The following is a 24,569-nucleotide window of genomic DNA, read 5'->3' as shown; positions in this document are numbered from 1 at the left end:
ATATCTTCTTAGGTAGCACCAATTATGATGAAATCACTAGGTTTCTTCAAATTGGTGATATTAGGAGTTGAATCGTTTTTTTTCTGTCAATTCATATGAGCATCCCCTAACCTACACATTTGAAGGGATCTTATTATTAATACCCATCTCGTTAACCTTTCCTCTTGTTTGGGAAAGGTAAAGGAAAATGTGAAAAAAGAAGAAGAGTTGAAGCAAGTCATCACTTGAAAATATTTGATATATAGCAAGGCAGTCAGTTTCACTTTCTCAAGAGGGGATAAAACCATGACTAGGCAGCAATTCAAAACAGTTATGAGTACAAAGGAAATTGGGGGGAAAAAGTTATGATTCCCCGCCTGAAACAAATATTAAATAATTGAAGAGTACATTTCAATTTCTAAGTGTTTCATAAAGCAGACAGTGGAAATGATGCATGGCCTTCTCGACGGTTGGCGCATACCTGCCACTACAGTATGCCGGTGATTCAAGGCCCCGCTGAACACCTTCACACAAAACGACATCTTCCATCTATATATTCTCAAAAATATAAGAATTAGATATAAAATATATATATATATATATATATATATATATATATATATTGAGACAATTCAAATAAATTGTCATGGTTGTACCTGCACTCTTTCGCTATCTTCTAGGCTACTCTCTATGAAAGCTTTGTCATCCTGACACCATAACATAATATTAATTACATTTTCTTGTAATTGTTCTCATACACATTCCTCATACGATCACATAATCTCACGAAAAACCTACTTCTAACTCCAAACTTTTGACATAAGCATGGAACAATTCGCTCTGAGAACATAAAATCTGGTTTTTCTTCTCCCTCAAGACTAGGGGGAAGATGGAGTGGGAGGAAGCCATAAATTATATATTCTGATATAGTGTAATATGTTTTTACCTTAAGAGAAGTGTCAAGAAAGTAATCAAATATCACTTGGCACTTCCTAGGTCCCAGTGGGAGTACTAGATTGGTGTCCATCCAAGGTCCATACCTGTAAGTCCAAGAAACAAGCTGAATATATCAGAGTTGATATAATATCGGATTTATTTAACACTCAAATGGTCGATGGCCCTTGGCACATTTGATGACTAATCACTCACCTATTAATCATGAAGTTCGGATAAATGAATGCATATAGAGCTTTTGATCCAAGTCGATCAAAATCATCTTCACTTTCAGTTGATCCGCCATCACATCTTTGGACGCTAACCTTCTCAAAAGTCTACTTTATTAAAGAAAATGAGTCAGATTTTATAATAGTCTACTTTATTAAAGAAAATGAGTCAGATATTATAATATTGGTAGTCGGAAATTAACATTGCCAAATCCACAACGATGAATCAAATAGTGAGCATACTGTGGTGGAATATGACTCGAGCTTAAGACCAGATGCAAGACCTTTATGTGCATATGGTACATGATAGCCACCATCTAAGTAGTTATCACAGAATACCTGCAAGAAAAAAAGTTCATAAAAATTATCATCATCAATCAATACGCATATCATACTAAATTAAAAAAATAAATTAAAATCTAATGGTTCTTTATATTGACATAGGAGACACTCACTGTAACTCAAGGAGGGGAAGACAATATTAGCTTCTAGGACCATCAATGAAAGACCAAATGTCGAAAGGTATTACATAACGTAGGACAGGAATCTGAAGTAAAACAAGTAGCGGAACAAACCTTCCAGTTACATTCAATAGTATATTCTCGTCTGCAAACAAAACTAAGTGAAGAGTCAACTCCATTGGTACTCAGCATCTCTGATGAGCTACCAAGCCATTCATTTCCGACAATGTCGCCAAAAGCTTCTTGTTGAGGCAAAATCTCATCTTCCAAATTGAGAAGAACAAATGGCCCCCAAATGGCTACTTTCAGCGGTATAAGTCCAAGTTCCTACCCTCCCATGGCCAGATTAAACCACCCAAATTATCCCTCCATCGGAAAATGCGGTACAAAACAGGAATGAGATTGCTACCATAACATTTTACTGCATACATTTACATTGAAGTTCTTGATTCCTGTTATTCTAGTTGCTTTGAGAAGTGCTCCATCCAATCCATATGTCCATCCCTACAGAATAGATCAGAAGAAGTTGAACTAAATTGCCGGAAAAAAGATAAATTTCATGTCCGCGGTCCATCCCTACTAAATTGACGAACATCATACAACCAACTAAAACACATTGATGCATATTACAAAACTTCAAAACATAAAGTTTACTAAATGATATATAAGATTATGAATGACATAAGAATTTTAAGCTACTCTATCTGCAATGATACACAAACTTACGTGATAAGGGCATTCAAAGCAAGATTTCTGTCCACTTCCAAATGCAAGAAGAGAGGCATGATGCCGACACACATTGTGAAAAGCTTGTACAATCCCATTATCATCCCGACATACCACATATTCTACATTTCCCAACCTGTCACAATCTACTAATTAGGCACCTTAAATACCAACACACATACATACATATAAGAGAGTTGTTATATATTTATGGAATAAATAGAGAACAATGGAATAGACGATCAACAATCACAAACAATACCTCCCAGTGAAAAAGTCACGAGGTTCTTTAATTTGTTCCGTATATCCTAACAATAAAAATCAAAAGCAATAAATGAATCAAAGCATTTATTCATGTCAATCAAAACGAGAACAATCTCCAATAAACTAATCAGAAATCTCATTTAATTCACATTTTATCCTACACAATACAATCATGTGTTAAGTATTTTTACCAAAATTTTCAAGGATCTCTCTTTGATTGCTGAGAAAACAGAGAAAAGACAAGTATATATATATATATATATATATAAAATTCAAATCATATATGAATTGTTTCCCAATTGATTAGGAGGGTTTCTAGATTTGTTGGGTTTTAACACTCAAAAAATATTAAATTTCATTTCTTTCCATGTATGTGTGTGTGTGTGTGTGTGTGTGTAGAGAGAGGGAGAGAGAGTATGAGTATACCAACGGCCTGCCAACCACGGAAGAAGACGCGATCGAATTCTAGAGAGAGAAAAGAAGGGTGAGTGTACCAAGAACTGGGTGGGGTTAGGGCTTCCTGTATCGGAATATTGGGGTTGAATTCATGGACCAGTCTTCGAGCTTCGTCTGAAGTTTCGAATGATGAACAATAATAGTTGGGTTTGCAGGAATTGAAGATTCGATTGAGAGATGGACGTGTGTTAGCACGCCAATTAGGGTATTGGTTTCTGGGTTTGTTGTTGAACTCTAGGGTTTCCAAAACGTAGGGAGAGACGGGTTTCAGCATCATCGCCATTGCGGAATTTACTATGCTCTCTCTCTAGATTCTACCCGAAGAAGGAGTGAGAGACATAGAGTTTGACTCCTACCGTAGCATATGATGTGAGGGAGGGAGTTTTTTTCTGGTTAAGTGAGGGAGCTAGTTTTTGTGTGCAAGAGAGTGCAGATTATTAACCATAAGACCCATTGGATTTCTGTCTTCCCTTGACCATAAATTAATAAATCAAATTTCCTTCACAACCCGTCAATTTATCACTTAATTCTGAATATAATAATCATTTATTTTATTGAGTGCATTTTATTTACCCCTAAAAAGTCAATCCAGATCTCGATCAAATTAGACTTGATTTGAGTTTGAGTTAATCTGTCAAATTGTACTCTACATTTTTATTTTGCACATTCAAAGGTTTAAAATTCAAATTTTATTTTGCAAGTTTTAGGGTTTGAAATTCAATTAATTTATTTTTACACAACTTCATGCAATGGAAAGTTATATCTTGTATAGAATGAAATCAAGAAATTGACGCATTCATTTGTCCTCTTGGTTCTCGAAGCCTCGCCATTCATTTTCAAGTTACAAAATTTACAGCATAAAATATGTTGCAAGAGTTACTTACATTACCAAATAGATTAAAACCATCTCTTCCCAATTCAAGCCAGTCATGTTGCTTGTCAAGTTCTTCTCAATATATATGTTCCATATAAAAAAGGCAATGTATATTACTGTTAAGCGACTTTATTTCAACCTTAAAGCCACAATAGTAACAGTAATTTGTGTTCACAACCACGAGGATGGTAATTTGTGTTTACAATCATACTATCATTTCTGTACCCCAAGTGTTCTGTTAAACGTAGTTGACTGATCAATTTCCTTAGGGAGTCCTAGCATTCCATGAAATTTGATTCAATCCAGAAGTGCATGATTTTGAAACCAACCGTCTGATGCAGTAGGATCCCACACTTTTTCTTTCTCTTCCAACAAATCAACGGCTACTATGATTTTCCCACTCGTGGCCAGACTGGGTTTCGTCCTCATACCGTATTTGGGTGTCTTCAACTTCTGAAACTAAATACTAATGTGCACCATGCTCATTTTATATCTACATAAACATAGATTACATATCCATTATGGCCATTACAAGATCAATGCACAAAACAAAAGGAGGGAAAATGGAATCACAACATCTATAATCAACTGCCGCTACAAAATTATCGATACATTACAGTGAAAATATGCTGGGGAGATCTATAGAACCGAAATCATTTACAGTTACTGTTTACAGAATAAGACTAAATTGAGGCCATAAAAAGTTAGAACTTGACGCGAAATGATGAGGCAAGTACCTGTTTACAGGAGCCTCACATTGCTCTCTTTCGGATTCTCCACATGGTATGTGACCGTATGTCAGCAAAAGCATGAATATGCCAAATGGCTCTTGTTAGATATATAGGGGGAAATATAATCTGTGGAAGAAGTCGAAGTTATTTGGGCAGGAACTAGAATCTGTCTCTTGCCATAAGCAATTCTCTTCCCGGCAACATTAGCATAGAACAGCCCAGAGAAGGCAGGTATAAAGACATCACTCTGAGAACATATATGGAAGTCGACGAGCTTTTCAAATTCAGAACTTTCTGCATTGAGGAACTTTGCCTTTTTATCTGCTGGCATTATACCTTGCTGTTGCAGTTTCAGAAACAAATACAGGAATTCAAGTCATGTGCAAGATTAATCAGCATCCATTTGATAGTAATATCAACAAATAATTTCACTCTGTTTTAAGGAACAATGGTGAAGTTCATGAAAGTATCAAATGTAAGAACTGTTATATTTTGATTTGAAGAAAACTTTAAAACAAGTAACAATGATAATTTTAAGTTCAATGACGGCCTTTATCACTCATGGAAGTGCCACATGCTTTTGGGAGATATAAAAAGAAGGAAACTTTACATCAAAGTCTCATGTGAAGTATTCTATTTTCAACATCTTCTATTCCTCTGTTAGACTGTAACTACAAATTTCTTAGAAATAATTGCATGTTTACGGCCTTTTGCATTGTACTGTGACGTAAACTGTTCAAATTGGTTTGATCTTTCCCAATCATCCTGGCCGGAACTTGTATGCAGCACTTGTAGATAGGTGTATGCAGAAAGGTTTCATACTCTTTCTTATCTGAATCTTAAGACAGGTCCCTACCCTATTCTCAAACCCTCTGCTGAGCTTGATCCTTACTTTCTAGATAATGAGAAATGCAAGGGAACCACCTTGAAAAAAAATTACTTTATGGAGGGAAAGCATTTCATCTTGGAAAATTTATTTAAGAACAATTCACTATTTCAGATGCGATGCATGGTGCTTGAAAGATGCAAACCACTGTCAAGAGGCATTCAAAAGAGAGACAGATGTCTTACCTCTCTCTTTGATTCTGAACTACTTTGAAACTTCATTCAACTTTAACCCTTTCCTATAGGAAATTATTTCAAGAATTTCCGGCTTTTGAGAATCTCTTTATTTTTAAGACCATATTTGCTGTCCAAATTGGAACTTAAACACTCTTGCCTTCAGCTGCTAATGCAGTAACCTTGTGCCTATCCATAGACTCAGGAACGCCTGTAAAGGCAATTAAGAGAGGAGATATATCCCTTCCCTTCAATCTTCCTCGCTCTTAGGCTCGGGTGTGGCCATGTGGGTGTGTCAAAAATTCTTACATATATATCTAAGCGTTAGATGTGTCAAATCCCTAAATAGAATGACAAAGAAACACCACTAAATATTTATTTTATTTAATAATCTTTTATTTTATTTTCTAGTGTTAAATAATGTGTTTATGCAACATAGTATTCAATATAAACATTTCACTCATTTGAAGCAATAATGTAATAAAATTGGATTATTGGATAAGTTTGTTGGGTGCATGAGCAACAAAAAGTATCGGACACTTATTCATACCCTTACCCGAGTATTGTATGTCCAACACGGTAGTTCACCTACTTTTGAAGAGTACACATAACATGGTACAGGATAGCAAGTGTTTTAATTCCTTCAGACATGGTACCAAACCAGAAAGGCACACTAAGCCATCTGATGCAGTAGGAGGCGATCATAATAGAAAATCCTCTGGGTTACTAGAAGGACTAGAATAGGTAATAAATCACAAAAAAAAAAAAAAAAATGTATGGCCTTTACCTTTGTATATGTTCTTGGGTAGATATCTCTCAAAGCATCAAGACTTCTATGCCACCCAGATTGCGTCAGGTAAATTGTGGTGTCTCTATGAAAACCAATCCTCTTCAAAAATTCACCAATCTCCCAAGCATTGTAACAACTTCTTCCCATAACTCCACTTTCCCAACACACCTTTCCCAAGTCCAGTGCAATAAACCGGCCTTTAGATTTCTGGCTTAAGGTTCCGAGCCTCCCAACCATTGAGTCAACCAATTCCTGCATCCCTGGTTGCAACTGGAGAATCCCAAACAGTCCCAAGCATGAATATGAATCCAAGTACCCAGTCTTTTCTCCCTTTGTCATGGTTAAGGAAGGGAAGTACGTTTCAAGCTTTAAGATTTTCTTCCATCTGAATAATGGCTCAACATTTGCAGCAATGTAGTCTTCAGAAACCCAATTAGGAACCCTCACAATGGTGCTTGATGCTTTCATAGGCTGATACTTTGCTATTGTGATCACACCATCCAGATTTCTAATAAGTCTCTTGACATCATAAATTTCTTCAAAGTTCCTGAAGGGTTTCAAGTAAGTTGGAGTGCTTGTTGAATGTTTCAAGGCTAACTAACCAGTTCTGCCTGTATTTATAAAGTAATATAACATGTTATGTAGTTAATTATCAAAAAATATATGTAACATGTTATGTAGTTGCCGAAAATTTGAAGTTAATGTAGATTACCCATCAGAAATAGATTTCAAACAACACTAAGAGTATATTTTGAAACCAACGTCAAGGGAAAAAAAGGTTTCAAATTCTGGCTTGAAAAGTGTTTGCTGATAATGGCATCTAATGAAATAAATTTGTTTCGGCATCATGGCTGAAGTGATCGGTTAAAAAACACTGCATCAGCATCTTTGGAGGAAGTTCGTTAGATATTGGAAAGTCGCAGAGTAAGGATGCAGTGATTGACAAATGTGAGAATTGAATAAGGAAGACATCAAATCAGAAAATTGGTCATTAGGATGATCTATTGGCCCTTATAGATCATCTTCCCTCAGAGTTGTTTCCAGTGCACTTTATCCATTTATATTTTTTATCTTCCAAGCAGCAAGGAACTAATGAGCTAACACTTAAATTTTCTTATAATTTCTTCGTACAAAGGCTCTAGTAGGGTAACAGAAAAAATAAAAAATGTTCCCTGCCAACCTTTCCCTCTTCCTCAATCAGGTTGAAAAATTTGTAATAGCCTAGAAAATTTTCCAGGACAACGAAACCAGATTGAGCTTCGCAATCATTAGTCTACAGAGCAAATGCAGAGTTAGTTTTGATCATTTCAGGAACTCGTAAAATTTTCAGCTGGAATATTTATAATCTCCCTATAGGTAAGTCTTCAACAAAAATATCCGTACTACAGCCTCGCACTCAATTTACATCAGTTGAAGCAACTGAGATAGAATTTATTGATTGTGCATACAAAGTTAACGAACATAAACTTGCCAAGGCCTATAGAACGCATAAAGAATGCAGGAAGAATATTACAGGTTACATTAAGCACTAACCTCTTCTCACCAGGCTTGCTTCCCCTGATGTCAGGGAGTACAATTGTTGCACCAAGATATCCAGCAACTACCACTGCATTTGCAATCTTAGAAACGATCAGAGATAAATTACATGAGTAAAGGATATAAGATCAATAGAAGCATAAAAGATTTTGAGATGTAGAGCAACAAAGACAGAAAGAACGCTAAAATATTGTATGAACCAGAATTCACCAAACCACGTGAAAATAACAACGTCCATTGAAGTTCATCAAGACATCCATTTGATACTTATGTCAAATACAGGAAAATAGACATGACAAAGTCCATTGGATCTATAAACAGTTGGATAACTTAGATGATCGCGATATGGTAATGAGTTGTATGTATACAAAACTCACATATAGTTTGTATGTATTTGTGTCTTTGTGTATGTAAGTGGGTACTATTACATAAAAATTAAAATAAAAACATGAAAAGAGAATAAAAGGAAGAAAAGATGGCATAGAGTACCTGAGAAACATGATATTCAGGGCCATCAGTCAATGAGAATGTGATAAAACCTTTTGACTGCTGTTTGCATTGTATGAGTGAAGCATGAATATATAGGTTGAAGAAGAAGGAAGAAGAAGAGAAATAACAGTTAAAATGCGCCTATAAAAACACTTCACCAAATAATTGATACATCTAAATCCAAAAAAGAACTGACTTGGTGTAGGTTTGTTCCAGCAAGGTCTTAGCACTTTGCCATTTTCCTCCCAAGGCTCTTTACTCACACTAGAAAGTTTGACAATCCTTTGCTTTGTAAGCTCAGTGGCATCATACTCACCACTTAATGTTGTTGGACTCTTCATCTGCAAACCCAAATGGGAAACCATATTGGTTAATCTCATAATGACTAAATTCATTCAAAAATAAAAATCACAAATGCGCACAAAAGCATACATTGTAATAAAACCAATTTCTGCAGAAAATAAGTATGAAATCATGTAAAATAAACACTTTTTTTTTTTTTCGAACACCTTCGTAGCCCATGCGATAGGGTTGCTTCCATTATCCTTGGGAGCCCGAGCCTTCGCACACTCTCCCTTACTAACCACTAACCCTAACATTCTTGCCATGAAAAAAAAAAAAAAAAAAAATTACATTGCAATTAATGATAAAACAAAAGGAACTAACGTTGCAATGCTACCATCAATCAATATTGATTTAAATCCTCAAAAGAATGAGAACCCAAACATTTTTATATTAATAATATTAACGCGAAATTGGGACTAAACGGAAGTAACTGTAATACTCATCAAATATGACAAATAAACATAAGGTCATAGAGAAAAATAATCAACAGAGTACTTACTTGAAGTGAATCAAAATGGTCTCTTTTGATCATGTTTCCCAGCATTGCGAACATAGAAAGTGTGAGAAAAGCTGCAATCACCTGCCTCAAGTCCATCACAATGTTTATTTTTCTCTCTCTCTCTATATATATATATCTCATACTGCGATAGCAGAGAAGAACAGGGCAATGCGGATTGAAGAGGAGAATAAAATTAGAAGAGAGACATTAATTGATTCAGATCCGGACAACGAAGACAGCGGATGATAACACAGTGAACAGACAAACTTTCTCGAGAAAATTCAAGAAAAGCCATTAACTTTCCCGAGAAAATCCGTTTGGCATTCATATCTTCAGTAACGGTGAATTGACGGCCGTTTTTGTGTTTTTTCAAAGATTCAGACAGATCCCTACAGCTATGGCCACGCCTGTTCGTCGTTTTCTTTGTGGAAGAGACAACTCAGCCTAGTGATGACGATATTTTGTTAGGATAAATTACATCGAGTCTACTATAAACTATCTAAATAACAATAAACTCCCCTCTAATTTTAAAAAATAACACTGACCTCCTCCATCATAAAATTGTTATCTGATGTCATACTTGAAAAAATCTAAAAACCCAAATTTACCCTTTGAAAAAATATTTGTGTATTGTAAAAATATAATGGGTATAATTGTCAATTAAAAAATCAATAACACGTCAGTTTATTTTTTAAAAAATATAAGAGAGGTCTATGTTGTTTAGTTATTAAAATGATTTTTGTACCGAATAAATACAGTGAAATGCTAGTCCTACTCTTTAAATTGGTAAATTATTTAATAAATAAGAAAATGGAACCTTACATTTGGTTGTATTTAGTATAAATAACTAATTAAAAATTATTCGATTAGACAATTTATTGTAAGTGTTCGATGTGAGTATCACTATAAACCACCCAATTTTTTTCTTTTTTTTTTAGTCGGGTTAATTAACTTATTTACCTATTTCTTAACTTTCACAGTAAATTAAAGACATCACACTCTTCATTGTGTGCATTTTTCGGAAATAAAATACCTGTGAAGAAAGGGTTTGGTAACTGTGACCCAAATGAGATGAGTAATCAAGAAAAATGGATAATTTAAGAAAGACATCAGAATGTTTTTCCTTTCATCTTTACGGTGTAATTATAGATAGTAGAAATTTATATACATTTTATAAATTATTAATAAGATATTATATTATTTCATTATCGTGTTATACTATTTATTTGCATTTTACAGAATTTCTCTTCACTCTACAATTCTACCTCAATTCGCCAATTTCTTTTTGTATCATAATTGTTAATAATTTACTTAAATATAATTAATTTAATTTTTTTATAAAATAAAATAAATTTAATTTCTTTTTATAATTAATTTTTAAAAGAAATTTTCTTTCAAACATCAACCCAAACCCACTGTTAAAGGTGAGATATCTTTTACGGGCCTGGGTTCTCCTGGGCCTTGAAAGTGTTTGGAATGGTGAATTTGACTCTAGGGGCCCAAGGTCTGCCAGAATGTCTTTCAAGGTAGCATTCCTTGGACCTAGGCAGAGGAGGTTGATGCAAGTTTAAGATAATTTATTGAAAAACTCAGCTCACCACTCAATTTGGTTTCTCTCCGTCGTTTTTGATACTCAGATTTTGAGATTTGGTACTTTTAACTTTTAATCTAATATTTATTTTGAAAAAAAAAAAAAAAAAAATCAATCACCACTCAAAAATTTGAGAACCAATCCCCATTCACAATAAAATGATCAATAAACATTAATTTAGATATTATATAAAGTGATTTTTATTGTTTATTTTTTATTAATAAGAAATTCATACATCTATTTATTTGGAATAATAGAATAAATATGCTTTGTTAAATTTGACATTAGATGAGTTGTGAACATCATTCTTTGTAATTTGTATTATGGTCGGCTGTGTTAAAATCAGGTCTAATGTGATATATAAATATTATTTGGCTAATTAGTCATCCAATGAATGTCATGTTATATACTGTATTTATCTATATATATATATATATATATATGATGTATATGCTGTAAATGTTCATATGTCTCGAGAATATCCAGGTCATACATATTTATATTATTAAAAATATTTAATTTTTATAAAGTTTATTGATTGACTTCGTAAGAGTACATTTTCAAGTAAAGCGTGCTCTCAACCCTTGTCCTTGAAAAATTGTTCGTGTTTTTATATTTGCCGTCATTTTAAGATTTTGTAATACTCTCTCTCTCTATAGATATATATATATATAAATATATAATATTTGTCAAAGGAAAGACAGAGGGTTTAATCTCATCCTTATCCTCGTAAGGTGTGATTGGTTGATCTTGAAAGGAAGGAGAAAGTTGAAGGGTATACTTCTACTAATAAATCAATATTAAAATCCTCAACATATTTTCACCAAAATATATGTTAATTATTGGGTTAGGTGGGTCAACTCATTACAAGCTTGATTGTCTGAATTTCCGTACAAGTTGAATTTTGCCCTGTCAAAATCATATAAGTACAAGAAAAAAAATCATTTACTCTCCTAATGTCATGCTCTCTAGCCATACACTAATTTGTACTTGGTCACTAATTACAATTCTCTTTTTTGAACAGTTCGATTCAAACCCAATTCAAGTCCAATTAATCTTTAGAGCCTAACCATAGTTAGGTACATTTTTTTTTTCTTTCCTTTTCTTTTTTTATTTTGTGAAGATTAAGTTTAAATTTCAATTTGTAATTTCATTCAAAATTAACATTTGTCATTAAGCACTTCACTATTCTAAACGTATTCCAGAATTAACAAGTGACAAAGACACACATGTGTTCTCGACAATTATAATATAATTTATGTAGATATGTACTCTTTTTCTCCTAATTTAAATATCGTTTATGGAGAATAATAATTTTTAAAAAGACACGTGGGACATGCTCTTTTCAATTTTGAATATTTAAGTTTAATATTTTAAATTCAAATGATATATATAAAAAAATATGAAATATATTATTTAAAAAAGAAAAATAAATTATTATTTTAAATATATATATATATATATATATATATATATATGACAATACGGGTCACTTATCAAAATGACTTTGTGTGATGGCACTTAAATGAGTATGGTATAGTATGCACGGAAAAAAATTAAACGGGAAAAACCAAGTGACTCAAAATTTGTCGTGATTCAGAAAACAGTGGCTTTAACTGTTAAGGTCCTATGATGTTTTCATGCCTGTCCTATTTGTTTATTAATGGAGTAACAGTTTTTCCACAAGTGGACACTTTTGTCATTATTGCGAAGCTTCCACGAAATACAACCCTAACTGACAAAGTGACAAGATCCGAAGTCACACATTTAATATTTATACATAATACATATATAATTATATATTCATCCAATTTTTTTTTTATTTTGTGAAGGAAGTGGATTTGAATCGGACAACTGTATTTATGTTTAAAATTTCAAGTTTAAAAGAAAATGCCATAGGGTGAATGTTTGGTGAAATTCAAAAGATTCTAATTTTAAATTGTACTATTAAAATAGTTTTTTTAAGGAATATTATTGAAAATTTTAAATTTGGGTGCATAAAAAATATTAAAAAAAAATTGTATAGAACAAATCCAGAGAAACCATGATGTTGCTGAAAGCAATGGGCCACAGAAGCCATGTTCATAAGAATCTATGTGCTGTTAGGTCACACCAAAGTTATAGACATATACACACACACACACGCACAAACACACATAAACCTACACATATATTAGGAGAAATTGTAAATTCACTACCTAATATTTATGATAATTGGCGAACTAATCTTCTTGATGTTGCTAAAATTGCAGTCTCCCCTTTGAATGACAAAATTACTTGCAAACTCATCCAAAACATAATGAAGAAGAGCAATTTTATTATTTCACTTGCATATAAATGTTATAAATGTTACAGTGAAACTATTTTTTTTTAATGTTAAAAACTGGTTTTTGCAAAATACTAACCATTTTACCACTCATTATGTTACATCAAAGTATCAATTTTTAAATGGCAATAAAGTATCTTTAAATAATATTCTCTCTCCTCTCTTTATATGATTCTGTCTCGCTCATTTCAATTCATTCTAATTGTCAAATCCTCTTCATTGCCCTCCATTATCTCTATCTACATCATCTTTTTATCTCACACAAATGTGAGTATGAGGTGTGTTGGTCATGGTGTTGGATGTGGAACAATGTTGGTGGTGCCAGTTTTTTGTACAATATTTAATATTTGTGGATGACAATTCATTCTTTGATGATCATTTTCCTTTCTTATTATAAGTACTCTTTATGCATTTCAGAAAAAAAATGATTGATTTTGCCTTCAAAATGAGAATTTCTTCCGAAGGTGGAGTTATGTATATTCCCACTTACTCACATGTCCATGGCCAGTTATGCCATACAAAAATACACACGCGCATGACACAACTAATGGAGTATATATTTTTGTGTTACGTTTGATGTACAAGAATAGAATAGAATGTAAGTGGGAATGAAATAAGAATGGAAATGGAATGGAATGGTCATTCTCATTATATTGTTTGGTCGTAAATATGAAATGTGTAAGAATGCAATAATAATAACCATTCTAGTGTTTGGTTGGACCAATTTAAAATTTAGAATGAAATAAATTTCTAATTGAATTCTCCAAAATATCTCTCTTAGTAACAAATAAATTAAATTAAAATAAAATAACAAAATAATATTCTCTAATAATTTTTTAAAAATAAATAGTGGCAATGGCTGTGGTAGTATTGGAAAGCGGCGGCGGTGGCAATAGTGAGAATTGGTGGAAGCAATGGTGGTGGAAGGTGGCAGTGGTGTTGGTGGAAGGCGGTGGCAGTAGTGTGGTGGTTGTGGTGGAAGGAGATAGTGGTGTGACTATGGTGGTGGTGGAAGGCAGTGGAAGTGGCGACAATGGTGGTGGTGGTGGAAGGCGACAGCAACGGTGGTAGTGGTGGTGGAAGGTGGCGGCGGCGGTGGTAGTGGTGGTGGTGGCGATGGTGGAAGGTGGTGATAGAAGGTGGTAGAAGGCGATGGCGGCGGTGTTAGTGGTTGTGGAAGGCAGTGGCGGTGGTGGCGGTGGCGGTGGTAGAAGACGGTGGTGGTAGTGAAAGGCAGTAGCAATGGTGGTGATGGAAGGTGGTGGCAGTGGTGAAAGACGATGGCGGCGGTGGTGGTGGAAGGTGGTGAAAGGCAATGACAGTGGTGGTGGTGGCGATAGTAATGGTGAAAAGTGACGGTGGTGGTTGCAGCAAACGGTGGCGGTACGGTGATAGTGGTGATGGAAAGTGGTGGGCGATGGTGAAAGTCGGTGGTGGTGGAAGGCAGTGGTAATGGTGGTGATGGTGAAAGGCGGAGATGATTGTGGTGGAAGGTAATGGTGGTTTTTAGATTTGGAATATGTGGGTGTTTTAGGAAGTCGATTTTTTAAAATAAATTACTTGGGAATGGAATGGTCATTCCATAAGTTTAGTTGTGAAATGGATTTTCATTCTCAGGAATGAATTTTCATTCAAATGAAATGGTCATTCCCAATTTAAGTTGCATACCAAATAAATGAATGGTTAGAATGTGCATTCAATTCCATTCCATTCATCCATACCAATAAACACCTTTAAGATTGAAAGAAATTTTTACATAGTCTGGGTACATGCCAAGTTTTATTTAGTTTTTTTTTTTTACTTGCGTAATGATTAATTTTGCCTTCAAAATGAGAATTTCTTCTTTAGGTGGAGTATGTATATTCCCACTTACTCACATATCTATTGCTAGTTATGCCATACAAAAATATATATACACAGGCCGGTGTGTATTACACAATTAGTGGAGCATATATTCTTGGTAGAAAAACACCCTAAGATTGGAAGAAATTTTTATGTAGTCTGAGTACATGTCGAGTTTTATTTAGTTTTTTTTACTTACGTGTCGTGTTGTGATTGGCTGAGATCATGTTGTACATCATGGACCATGTAAAAATTCCTCCAAGATACGTTACAATGTTCTTGCTCCACCTTAGCATTGAAACACACACACTCTCTCTCTCTCTCTCTCTCTCTCTTTTACTTGAGAAATTATTAGATGATTGATGTGGTTCAATTTAATCAAAACTCAACCTATAAGAGTTTAATATATTTAAAAAAATAAACAAATCTAAACATGGATATTGATTGTAGTGGACCGCCAAATAACCTATGAATCAGGATCATTTAATAATTTTTCTCACTAAATGACCCATGGTCTAGACTTGTGGACCAAGAGACAAATCAAAGAAACTTTAAGAGGTTAAAAAAATTGTTGATTTTTTTCCCTTCTAACATGTTGAAACATTACAATCCAAAAATGGAAAACAATAAGCATACCGAATAAGCAGACTTTTTCTTCAAATTTACAAAATGGAAGATTCAATCAATCTCAACACACTGTTCTATGACAATATGATTTTCAAATTTACTAGAAAAAATAATATATCTTTGGAATTCAAAGAATATCGACATGGTATTGTGTAAGTTTTGGGGTGTGGACTCCATCCGCATGACATCATTTGGTGGAGTCTACACCTCACTCACAAATTCATTTTTTGACATTTTAAATTCAGAGAATGTATTATTAATCACTTATTAGTCCAACCTAGGGTTTACACAAATATTGTTTATTTTTTCCCTTCTTATATGTTGAAACATTACAATCCAAAGATGAAAAATAATAAGCATACCGAATAAGCGACTTTTTCTTCAAATTTACAAAATGGAAGATTCAATCAATCTCAACACAGTGTTCTATGACAATATGATTTACAAATTTATTAAAAAAATAATACATATTCTGAATCCAAATAATACAGACATGGTATTATATAGGTTGGGGTGTGGACTCCACCCGCATGACAACATCATGTGGTGGAGTCTACCGCTCACTCACAAAAATTTTTTATTTTTTTTTTCTCTCTCTCTCTCCGTATTTTAAATTTCGAGAATGTATCATTCTTCACTTGTTAGTCCAACCTAGTGTTTACACAAACATTTAGGGTGGGTTGTTTACTAATCACAAAAGAAATTGGGGGTGAATTTGTAAGTCCACTCCACAAGTAAAAAGGTCTATAAGTGCTATAGCTTATAGATATTGTCCCTCTGAATAGTAAGTAAACAGATAAGACTAGCATTTCAATTGGATTTTAGCCAAATAGAACAAAATAATAACAACAAAGCAAAGCGTGATTCGCGGGCTGCCAACTAAAACAAAGGGTTGACTTTTTAACATGATGAGTGGTTGATGTGTATACGCAACCTCAACCCCCTAACCCCATACGGGCTTGTACTTTTCCCCCCACAACGTCATGCAAACGTGTCTTGTACCTCATGCTCATCCGTACGTCCTTTAATATGTTATGGTCCGTATTAATTTTGCTGCAACCACTTACCAAGTTACCATATATACACATAGAGGCACTCAGATATATAGATAGTGCCCTCCTCTTCTTCCCCTTCTATTTCTCTATCTACTTTATCTCCCCTACTTTCTCTCTCTATATATATACACATATATATCAGTTGATATATATATATATATATATATATATATATATTTGTCTTCCTAGATAGCTCTTTCTTTCTCGTGTGTGTGTGTGTAAAGATGATGTACGAACAGCAACAAGTTAAGATTGATGGGAGGAAGAAGACAGACAGGAGAAGAGCGCCAATACAAGAAGCTGAAAGGCTTGAAATTGTGGATTTGAGTGGGATGTCTTTGGAGTCTCTCCCTAACCCTTCTCTCAATTTAGGCACCATCTGCAAATTAGACCTCTCCAATAATAATCTACAGGTATATATAATAATCTCCAATAATAATCTACAGGTTTACATATTCAACCTATGTAAACAGTGTTTAAAAAAAAAAAAATTATATACAGGTTATATACATACATATGTATGTATAAGTATACTGTTAAGTCAATGAGTGACATGATTGTTTTTTGGTTCATGCAATGAGCTGTGGTGAATATGATGACACATGAGAAAAAGCATTTTCTCATGTGGGAATTCCAAAAATAGGAGTGTTCTAAATTTGTTGGAAACCCCCTCTTCTTCTTTGTTTTTTTTTTTTTTTTTTTTTTCCTTTTTTCTCTTCTGGCTGAAAACGGGATATTTTATGTCTTTATTTCCTTTTTCTTAATTTTTTTTCTTGATTGATTTATTTATTATTACTTTTGTTTGTGTGTGTGTGTGTGTGTTTTATGTTTTTTTGAGTAGGGAGAGATGATAGATGGGAAGTTGAATAGATTTTTAATTTTTACACTTCCAAACTTTTCCTCTTTCTGGGTAAGTAATAAGGAAGTTTGTCTCTCCAAGACTCCAAGAATTAATGCCCCACATATCCATATATAGACACACAATATATATCACCCAAAAAGGGAAAAACAATAAAAGGAAATCTATGATTGTTAGATATATCTTGTTTGGATTTCACAAGAATAATTAAGATGTGCATCCCATTTTCATCTATCAAATTGAATTTTTTTTCCCACAATGACACTTTATTGTTTTATTTTAATTTCCTACTCTTTAGTCTTCTTTTGGCATTGTTGGAGTTAATTGTTAAGAAATTATTAGAGCATAGTGACTACTTTGAAGTGGTCCCATAAGAATTTAATAAGATATTACTAAAAAATAAAAAAGTAATATATAAGTTTCGATTAGGCTAGACCAATGATCTAACATGGTTCAGAATCATCTAATAATTTTATTTATTAATCAAAAAAGAAAAATATATATAAGCCAGGTAAAATATCAGGAGAGTTGTGCTTCGTTGCTCATATCAGACGATATGACAATTGATCAGTTATAAAAAGTGTGATACCACAACATATATTTGGTTAATTAGAAAAGCATTTACATCTCAAGACTTTATTTCTATAATCTATAACACACACACACACACATATATATATATTCACACAAATACACATACCAATTATGTGGACTACTTTGAAAGTTTTGTTTGTTGTTTGTTTGACAGGGCATACCAGAGTCTCTAATAGCAAGATTGCTAAATGTGGTGGTGCTGGACGTGCACTCAAATCAGCTCAAGTCCCTCCCAAATTCAATGGGGTGTCTCTCAAAGCTCAAGACTTTAAATGTTTCCGGCAATCTTCTTGAATCACTCCCCAAGACTATTGAAAATTGCAGGTATATATACCATAATTCATTTCTTATGGGTATATTAAATTCTCATACAAATTAAACTTTTTCTTTTTCCTTGTTTAAAAACTTGCCCCTGAACTAGTGAAAGGGAAGAAAATTACTTCGATTAGGAGGCTGCTCACCCCTTTATTCTTCCTATCTGCTACCAAATATTGAAAATTTGTTACATTTATGTTCTTTGAAAAAAATATATAATTAAAAATATGGACAAAAAAATATTGAGTGCGCCCTACAATACTCTATATCAGATACATTCAAATTGTACTTGTTATACACACATCCGCATGTGCACACGCACCCCCTTCACATAGACAACTTACAACTCATTGTACGTATATAATGCACATGCATTCCCTCTGCATACACAACTTATAATTATCAAAGGATCAATTGTTCCAGCGATATCACCCAGTCCTCTTCAAAAAAAAAAATAAAAAACTCGAATCTCGGTGAAAATTGGATGTGTGGAATTTCTTTACCTAAAAAAAAAAAACTTACAACTCAGAGGTGGACTGTCGGCCATATAGCAGTGCTTTTCGTCTTTTCTTCTCCTTTCCTCATCCTTATCTCCTGTATCTAGAAAGCATAAAAATGGACACTTTGTTACACGTGTGAGACATGCATAGCAAAAAAAAAAAAAATTAATTGATCGAGCAACCCAAGGTCCATTAAGTCATATTTAATTGTAGACCGTTACAAATAGCTCATTAAATTCGGTCAAACTTTGCTAGAGAGCTTCTTCACACACAAACGCACAATATGGACTCTGATTATGTATCTCACGGGTTTGGCTGCTCTATCTATATAAGTCCCGCAATATGATGATGACTCCGTGACTACTTCAATCTTATCATTAAAACAGACTTGCCTTGCTATATAATTCATTCTTACTAGTCTATTGATGTTATATTAATTAGTAAGTCTATATCTCAGAATAATTAAAACTCATGATTAAAATAGCATAGTACCATAAATTTTAATAGTAGTCTTCCAATTATAATAGTTTGGACTACAGAAAATGAGGTTAATTACTATTATAAACCAGGAAAGTTTTAGTTAGGTTAATTTATATCAAACGTTCTTAAAAACAAATGTTGGTTTAAATTATATCAATAACGACATTTTTACTATGTCAGCAAATAAAGTTATCAAAATACCAATGTTACCCTTAAAGTAATTCTAACGACATCAATACCCATTGTTTAGAAATACAAAAATGAATTATACAACCCTAAGCACTCCCATACACGTATTCCCAAAAATATATATATATATTATTATATTTATGTAAATATATAAAGTACACATGTATAATTGAGTGATTATTGTTTACATGTGTTGGTGGGCTCATGCATTTTATTGACAGATCACTGGAGGAGCTGAATGCCAACTTCAACAAGCTAACCAGACTCCCAGACACCATAGGGTTTGAGCTGGTGAACCTGAAGAAGCTCTCAGTGAACTCCAACAAGCTCGTCTTCCTCCCTCACTCCACGTCCCACCTCACCACCCTCCGCGTCCTCGACGCCCGCCTCAACTGCCTCCGTTCCCTCCCCGAGGACCTCGAAAACCTCATCAACCTCGAAGTCCTCAATGTCAGCCAGAACTTCCAGTACCTCGCCACCCTACCATACTCCCTGGGCCTCCTCATCTCCCTCGTCGAATTGGACGTCAGCTACAACAAGATCACTGCCTTGCCCGACTCCGTCGGCTGCCTCAAGAAGCTCCAGAAGCTGAGTGTTGAGGGGAACCCTATGGTGTCGCCGCCACCGGAGGTGGTGGAGAGGGGAGTGTATGCAGTGAAGGAGTACCTGAGCCAGAGGATGAATGGGGCACACAAGGAGTCCCCCAAGAAGAAGACTTGGATGGGGAAGCTCAAGAAATATGGTACATTCAATGGTGCACTGTCCAATAATGTACCACGTAATAGTGAGGAGAGAGAAGGGTTTATAATGCCCAATTATAGGAGCATTGATGGGCTTGCTTCACCAAGATACATGGGGATGTTTTCACCAAAACGTTTGTTCTCACCCAAGACCTACTTTACAAGATGAACGGGAAATCGATTTGCATGGCAGAAGCTTCTTGCGCTCGATCTGCATTGCAGGGCAGAAGTTTCAAGTCTCGTGCATTGAATTAGCCTTTATATATATATATATATATATTTATGTTTCTGTATTTATGTTTATGTAATAATTGTGTATGGGTAAACTTCATGCATTGAGGTTTGAAGTGGTTTTTTTTGTTTTTTTGTGTTGTGATATATTTAGGTTTTGAGATTTGAGTGGTATAAGGTTTTGGTAGTCATGGAGTTTTGGTATGCATTTACATTGAGATTACATAGTGGTTGGTAGTCATGGAGTTTTGGTAAATGGGTTTTATAGCCCGTGTTTGAAAAACTAAATGGTTCAAGTTTCAGAATGTTGAACCTTTTCTTTCAGTTGGATGTTTTATGTTCATGAATTTGTGTACTCTTGATTATAATATAGCTATGGTCATTGTGTAATTAGATGAATGCTTTATTTGATGCCATGGTGGTTAGAAAATTGGAAACAAATGAAGGTAGATGGAAATGGATTTTCTTTCATCAAATAATTTTCAAATGTTATGAAGATTTTCTTTAGTTCAGTATAAAAAAATTACAATCAACTCTTGAAATAGTAAACAAATGTAAGAAGTGAGGAAAGATCCTTTCTTTCCACTTTTGAGAGGAAAGGGAAAGGACTTCACTCTTCCCTTATTTCATAAAATGTTTTTGCTAAAATGGATGAGATCTGAACACCTTTTGAGGTTGCAACCATGAGAAAAGCTTATAGATGAAACATGAGCACCAAGAGGTTAAGGAAGGATCAAAAAATAAATAAATAAAAGAAGAAGAAGAAATTCTTGTGTTTGTTAAAAAACTTTCAGAGTTCTGGTTCAATCAAAATATAGTCAAAGTAGAGTAACCTCAAATATCATCCCAGCTTTAAAGAGGAAATTAGAATCACCAATCAGTAGAAAGCAGAAATGAAGAAATCCGTCCTGCGAATCACAGAGCCACTTAAAATGATCGATGGCTGCATCAAAGCAGACACTAAGATGAATTCGCAACTGTTACATCATTTAACCTACCTATAAGTATGGGAATGCGCAGATTTTATATCAATTTGCAAATCATTCAAAATTGTAGGCTCAAAGATCATCCTTTGCAGTGACCCCCAGAAGCTTAGCCAATTTTCCACTTGTATAGGCTTCAACGGTATCTGTAATCATATTTAAGAATCATTCAGGTATGTTTCTAATAAAAAGAATATCTAATGAAGGTAGGGAGAAAAGAAATCAAGGATGTCAAGCACAAAGATCGGTGAGTTACCATCTGCGCCTCCAACGTGTTTTCCATTGATGAACACCTGTGGTACAGTACGCCTGCCAACAAGCTCACTCAAGGCGTCCTGAATGTCCCAGCCATCATCTGTAAAACACAGAGCAAATCTTCGTCAAAAACTTCCCGATGAGTGATATGGACACCTCAAGTATGATTATGAATCTACGCACTTCAAAGAAACAACATAGCCACATTGGTGTCTCATCTGCTTATCATAAAATGTCAACAGAGCAATTAAAGGTGGAAAAGGCCCATAACCTGTCAAAAATGCTGACAAGCACGCTTCTTAGCACTGAAAAGACAATTAACACTGAATTGCACATTTGCACGTAATTATTTTACATTGCAAATTATTCATCAACATGTACAGAAGTTCCTTGTCACATTCCAGATCACTCAACAAAGATGTAAATTAGTTAGTTGTGTAGACAAACCTCGCTCATCAAGCTCAACAACATGCGGTACTTGGTTCAACTCTTTGAAAACAGCTTTTGCCTTTCTGCAGTATCTGCAAATCACAAAAATACAATGAAAAAAGTGACCAGACAAATAGCTAATGATTTATACTAGCCCAATTCTGCATACAAACAAATTACATTGACAGCAACCAAGAAAGAGTTGGTGACTAGTGTACTTCACAAAATACTATATAAACCATTTGTATTGCAAGTGAACTCTCCTAGACATTGATTTTGTCAATGTGCTTTTAGGTATTATTTTTAAAAGCAATGCTCTACAAGCCAAAGTTTAGGCCAACTAAACAATGCGACTAGCAGGTATCTTCATGTGAGATTCATAAGATATCATCTCTTCAGCAATCATTGGTTTCCTTCCATTTGCATTGATTAATAAGTAATGTTTTTCACTTTGAACAGAAATTTTTCTATTTTTGAACCCAAGTAAATAGAGTAACATGAAGATATCTTTCTTAACCCAAGTAAATAGAGTAACATGAAGATATCTTTCTTATCGGAAATGAAAGAAAGATGCTAGGTCACCATTAATATCCAAAACATCCCTTCTCCTTCACAAGGCTTGAAAAAAATAAAGTAATTTTTTTTTTTTTTAAGTAAAAAATAATAATAATAATAAAGTAAATAACAACAATCTCACTTTAAGTCATACGTGAACTTCAAGGACTCATTCCATGTGATGCGGTGGAGTACTGCAACCTATCTCATTTTTCGTTTGGGAGAACCGAATCAGTGCTTTAGATTTGGGATTAGAGGACATTTAGTTCAAAGTTTTAACTATATTTCTTCCAATCCCAAATCTAAACAGTAGATTCGGTGCTCCCGAACATAGCATCAATTTATTAGGTTTTTTACATATACATATAATACTGAATCCACCACTACACTTGAAGAAACTTTAGGATACTGCAGCACACAAAATAAATTGAAAGAGTTTAAGATAGTCAATGAAAATTGATAAAGTTAATTGTTTCTCTATCACCAAGAATATCTAATGAATTAATTATCTTTCCCGTATTCGAGCATTTCATGTAAGCAATTTAGGTTTTCACTAATCAATCGATCAGTTCATTTCATTTTGGTAACAAGAATGAACCGATTTGATTCTCATCCAAAATCGAAACATACAAATTAACATAAACAATGCAGTAAATACACACACATGACACATACATATATTTACATAATATATAACAAAATAAATTTGGGGAATTCAACAACTCTCATTTCAATTACTGATTGGAATGCCCGGTCAAAAGTACGACAGAAAAAAAATTAAGGAATGCACAGAAATCGTTGAGATTTCAAATCAGATGTAGTAATAAGTAGTAATAAGGGCATATATATATATATATATAAAGAGAGAGAGATAGAGAAATCATACGGGCAGTAAGATTTGGAGAAGATGACGATGGAGTGAGAGGAGATGGTTTTCTTGACGAATTTGGTAGAGGCTGCTTCGGATGATGATGCGCAGATAAAGGCTGTGACTATCATCAACAACAAGACTTTGATGAACGTTGCTGAGTGGTTCATCCCACACTTCGCCATTTACTTCGATATCAGATCTAATCTCACTCTCGCCCTAAAAATATAACACTAGACCACCAGTTTTTGTTCTTTTGATATGAAAAGAAAATAGTTACTCACTTCCGTGGAAGACAAAGGGCGGTGAAGGGGAGGGGAAAGGAAAGGAAAGGAATTTTTTATTGTTTGGACTTTGAAACAATGGAATGGAATTTGAAGCCTCTTCGGACCCTAGTCCATGCCACAATACTGACAACAAAATTTGAAACTTGTGTGCGTTTGGTTGTTATTTTAACCATTCTTTTGTTTGGTATTAATTTGGAGTGGGAATATCCATTCTATTAGAATAAAAATTAATTACACAACTAAATCTATGTAATAATCATTTCATTCCCAACTAATTTTTTTAAAAAAATCAACTTTCCAAAAAAACCTTCATGTATCACAACCTTGCACCACAACCACCTCCGCCTTCCACCACCACCATTACCACTACCACCGCCTTCTACCACCACCCACCGTTTTCCACTACTGCCACCGCCTTCCTTTGTTACAACCATTATCGCCACAGCCTTTCACCACCACCACTACTACCTT

At 34.2% G+C, this 24,569-nt stretch overlaps 4 protein-coding genes across 4 annotated transcripts; 1 reads left to right on the top strand and 3 right to left on the bottom strand.

Moving 5' to 3' along the window:
- Nucleotides 1-207: 207 nt before the first annotated feature.
- Nucleotides 208-3,465, bottom strand: LOC132276932 (choline monooxygenase, chloroplastic). Its single transcript, XM_059778582.1, has 10 exons — nucleotides 3,020-3,465; nucleotides 2,592-2,637; nucleotides 2,330-2,465; nucleotides 2,033-2,107; nucleotides 1,718-1,930; nucleotides 1,386-1,481; nucleotides 1,129-1,250; nucleotides 926-1,019; nucleotides 636-686; nucleotides 208-528 (listed from the first exon to the last, which is right to left on the bottom strand). Exons 1-10 carry the CDS (start codon nucleotides 3,330-3,332, stop codon nucleotides 391-393), a joined length of 1,284 nt encoding a protein of 427 aa, XP_059634565.1. The 5' UTR covers nucleotides 3,333-3,465; the 3' UTR covers nucleotides 208-390.
- A 462-nt stretch (nucleotides 3,466-3,927) lies between these two features.
- Nucleotides 3,928-9,682, bottom strand: LOC132278361 (protein MANNAN SYNTHESIS-RELATED 1-like). Its single transcript, XM_059780156.1, has 6 exons — nucleotides 9,373-9,682; nucleotides 8,725-8,869; nucleotides 8,037-8,157; nucleotides 6,501-7,050; nucleotides 4,661-4,994; nucleotides 3,928-4,416 (listed from the first exon to the last, which is right to left on the bottom strand). The coding sequence occupies exons 1-5, from the start codon at nucleotides 9,511-9,513 to the stop codon at nucleotides 4,722-4,724; spliced, it is 1,230 nt and encodes a 409-aa protein (XP_059636139.1). The 5' UTR covers nucleotides 9,514-9,682; the 3' UTR covers nucleotides 3,928-4,416; nucleotides 4,661-4,721.
- A 7,146-nt stretch (nucleotides 9,683-16,828) lies between these two features.
- On the top strand, nucleotides 16,829-21,068 carry LOC132276929 (plant intracellular Ras-group-related LRR protein 6-like). Its single transcript, XM_059778580.1, has 3 exons — nucleotides 16,829-17,226; nucleotides 18,421-18,590; nucleotides 19,972-21,068. Exons 1-3 carry the CDS (start codon nucleotides 17,038-17,040, stop codon nucleotides 20,657-20,659), a joined length of 1,047 nt encoding a protein of 348 aa, XP_059634563.1. The 5' UTR covers nucleotides 16,829-17,037; the 3' UTR covers nucleotides 20,660-21,068.
- A 402-nt stretch (nucleotides 21,069-21,470) lies between these two features.
- On the bottom strand, nucleotides 21,471-24,165 carry LOC132276930 (glutaredoxin-C4-like). Its single transcript, XM_059778581.1, has 4 exons — nucleotides 23,830-24,165; nucleotides 22,407-22,480; nucleotides 21,961-22,059; nucleotides 21,471-21,850 (listed from the first exon to the last, which is right to left on the bottom strand). The coding sequence occupies exons 1-4, from the start codon at nucleotides 23,994-23,996 to the stop codon at nucleotides 21,780-21,782; spliced, it is 411 nt and encodes a 136-aa protein (XP_059634564.1). The 5' UTR covers nucleotides 23,997-24,165; the 3' UTR covers nucleotides 21,471-21,779.
- Between the last annotated feature and the right edge of the window lie 404 nt (nucleotides 24,166-24,569).

Source organism: Cornus florida, unplaced genomic scaffold (assembly GCF_030987335.1).
Source record: "Cornus florida cultivar Cherokee Brave unplaced genomic scaffold, ASM3098733v1 CherokeeBrave_3.0.0_Hap2_Chr10, whole genome shotgun sequence".
Lineage (NCBI taxonomy): Eukaryota > Viridiplantae > Streptophyta > Magnoliopsida > Cornales > Cornaceae > Cornus > Cornus florida.
The sequence above is the reverse complement of the archived record's forward strand: the minus strand, read 5'-3'. Positions and strand labels throughout refer to the sequence as shown.

Coding starts and splice junctions, on each gene's coding strand:
- LOC132276932 (XM_059778582.1), bottom strand. CDS start 3,332: ATGGCGATGATGCTGAAACCCGTCTCTCCCTACGTTTTGGAAACCCTA. Junction 2,466..2,591: donor CGTGACTTTTTCACTGGGAG/GTATTGTTTGTG, acceptor AGATTGTGACAG/GTTGGGAAATGTAGAATATG. Junction 687..925: donor TTCTTGACACTTCTCTTAAG/GTAAAAACATAT, acceptor TTATGGTGTCAG/GATGACAAAGCTTTCATAGA.
- LOC132278361 (XM_059780156.1), bottom strand. CDS start 9,513: ATGAGATATATATATATAGAGAGAGAGAGAAAAATAAACATTGTGATG. Junction 7,051..8,036: donor AGCAAGCCTGGTGAGAAGAG/GTTAGTGCTTAA, acceptor GAAACCCTTCAG/GAACTTTGAAGAAATTTATG. Junction 4,995..6,500: donor ACCCAAGAACATATACAAAG/GTAAAGGCCATA, acceptor AAACTGCAACAG/CAAGGTATAATGCCAGCAGA.
- LOC132276929 (XM_059778580.1), top strand. CDS start 17,038: ATGATGTACGAACAGCAACAAGTTAAGATTGATGGGAGGAAGAAGACA. Junction 17,227..18,420: donor TCTCCAATAATAATCTACAG/GTATATATAATA, acceptor TTTGTTTGACAG/GGCATACCAGAGTCTCTAAT. Junction 18,591..19,971: donor AAGACTATTGAAAATTGCAG/GTATATATACCA, acceptor TTTTATTGACAG/ATCACTGGAGGAGCTGAATG.
- LOC132276930 (XM_059778581.1), bottom strand. CDS start 23,996: ATGGCGAAGTGTGGGATGAACCACTCAGCAACGTTCATCAAAGTCTTG. Junction 22,481..23,829: donor TTCTCCAAATCTTACTGCCC/GTATGATTTCTC, acceptor TGTGATTTGCAG/ATACTGCAGAAAGGCAAAAG. Junction 22,060..22,406: donor TGTTGAGCTTGATGAGCGAG/GTTTGTCTACAC, acceptor TGTGTTTTACAG/ATGATGGCTGGGACATTCAG.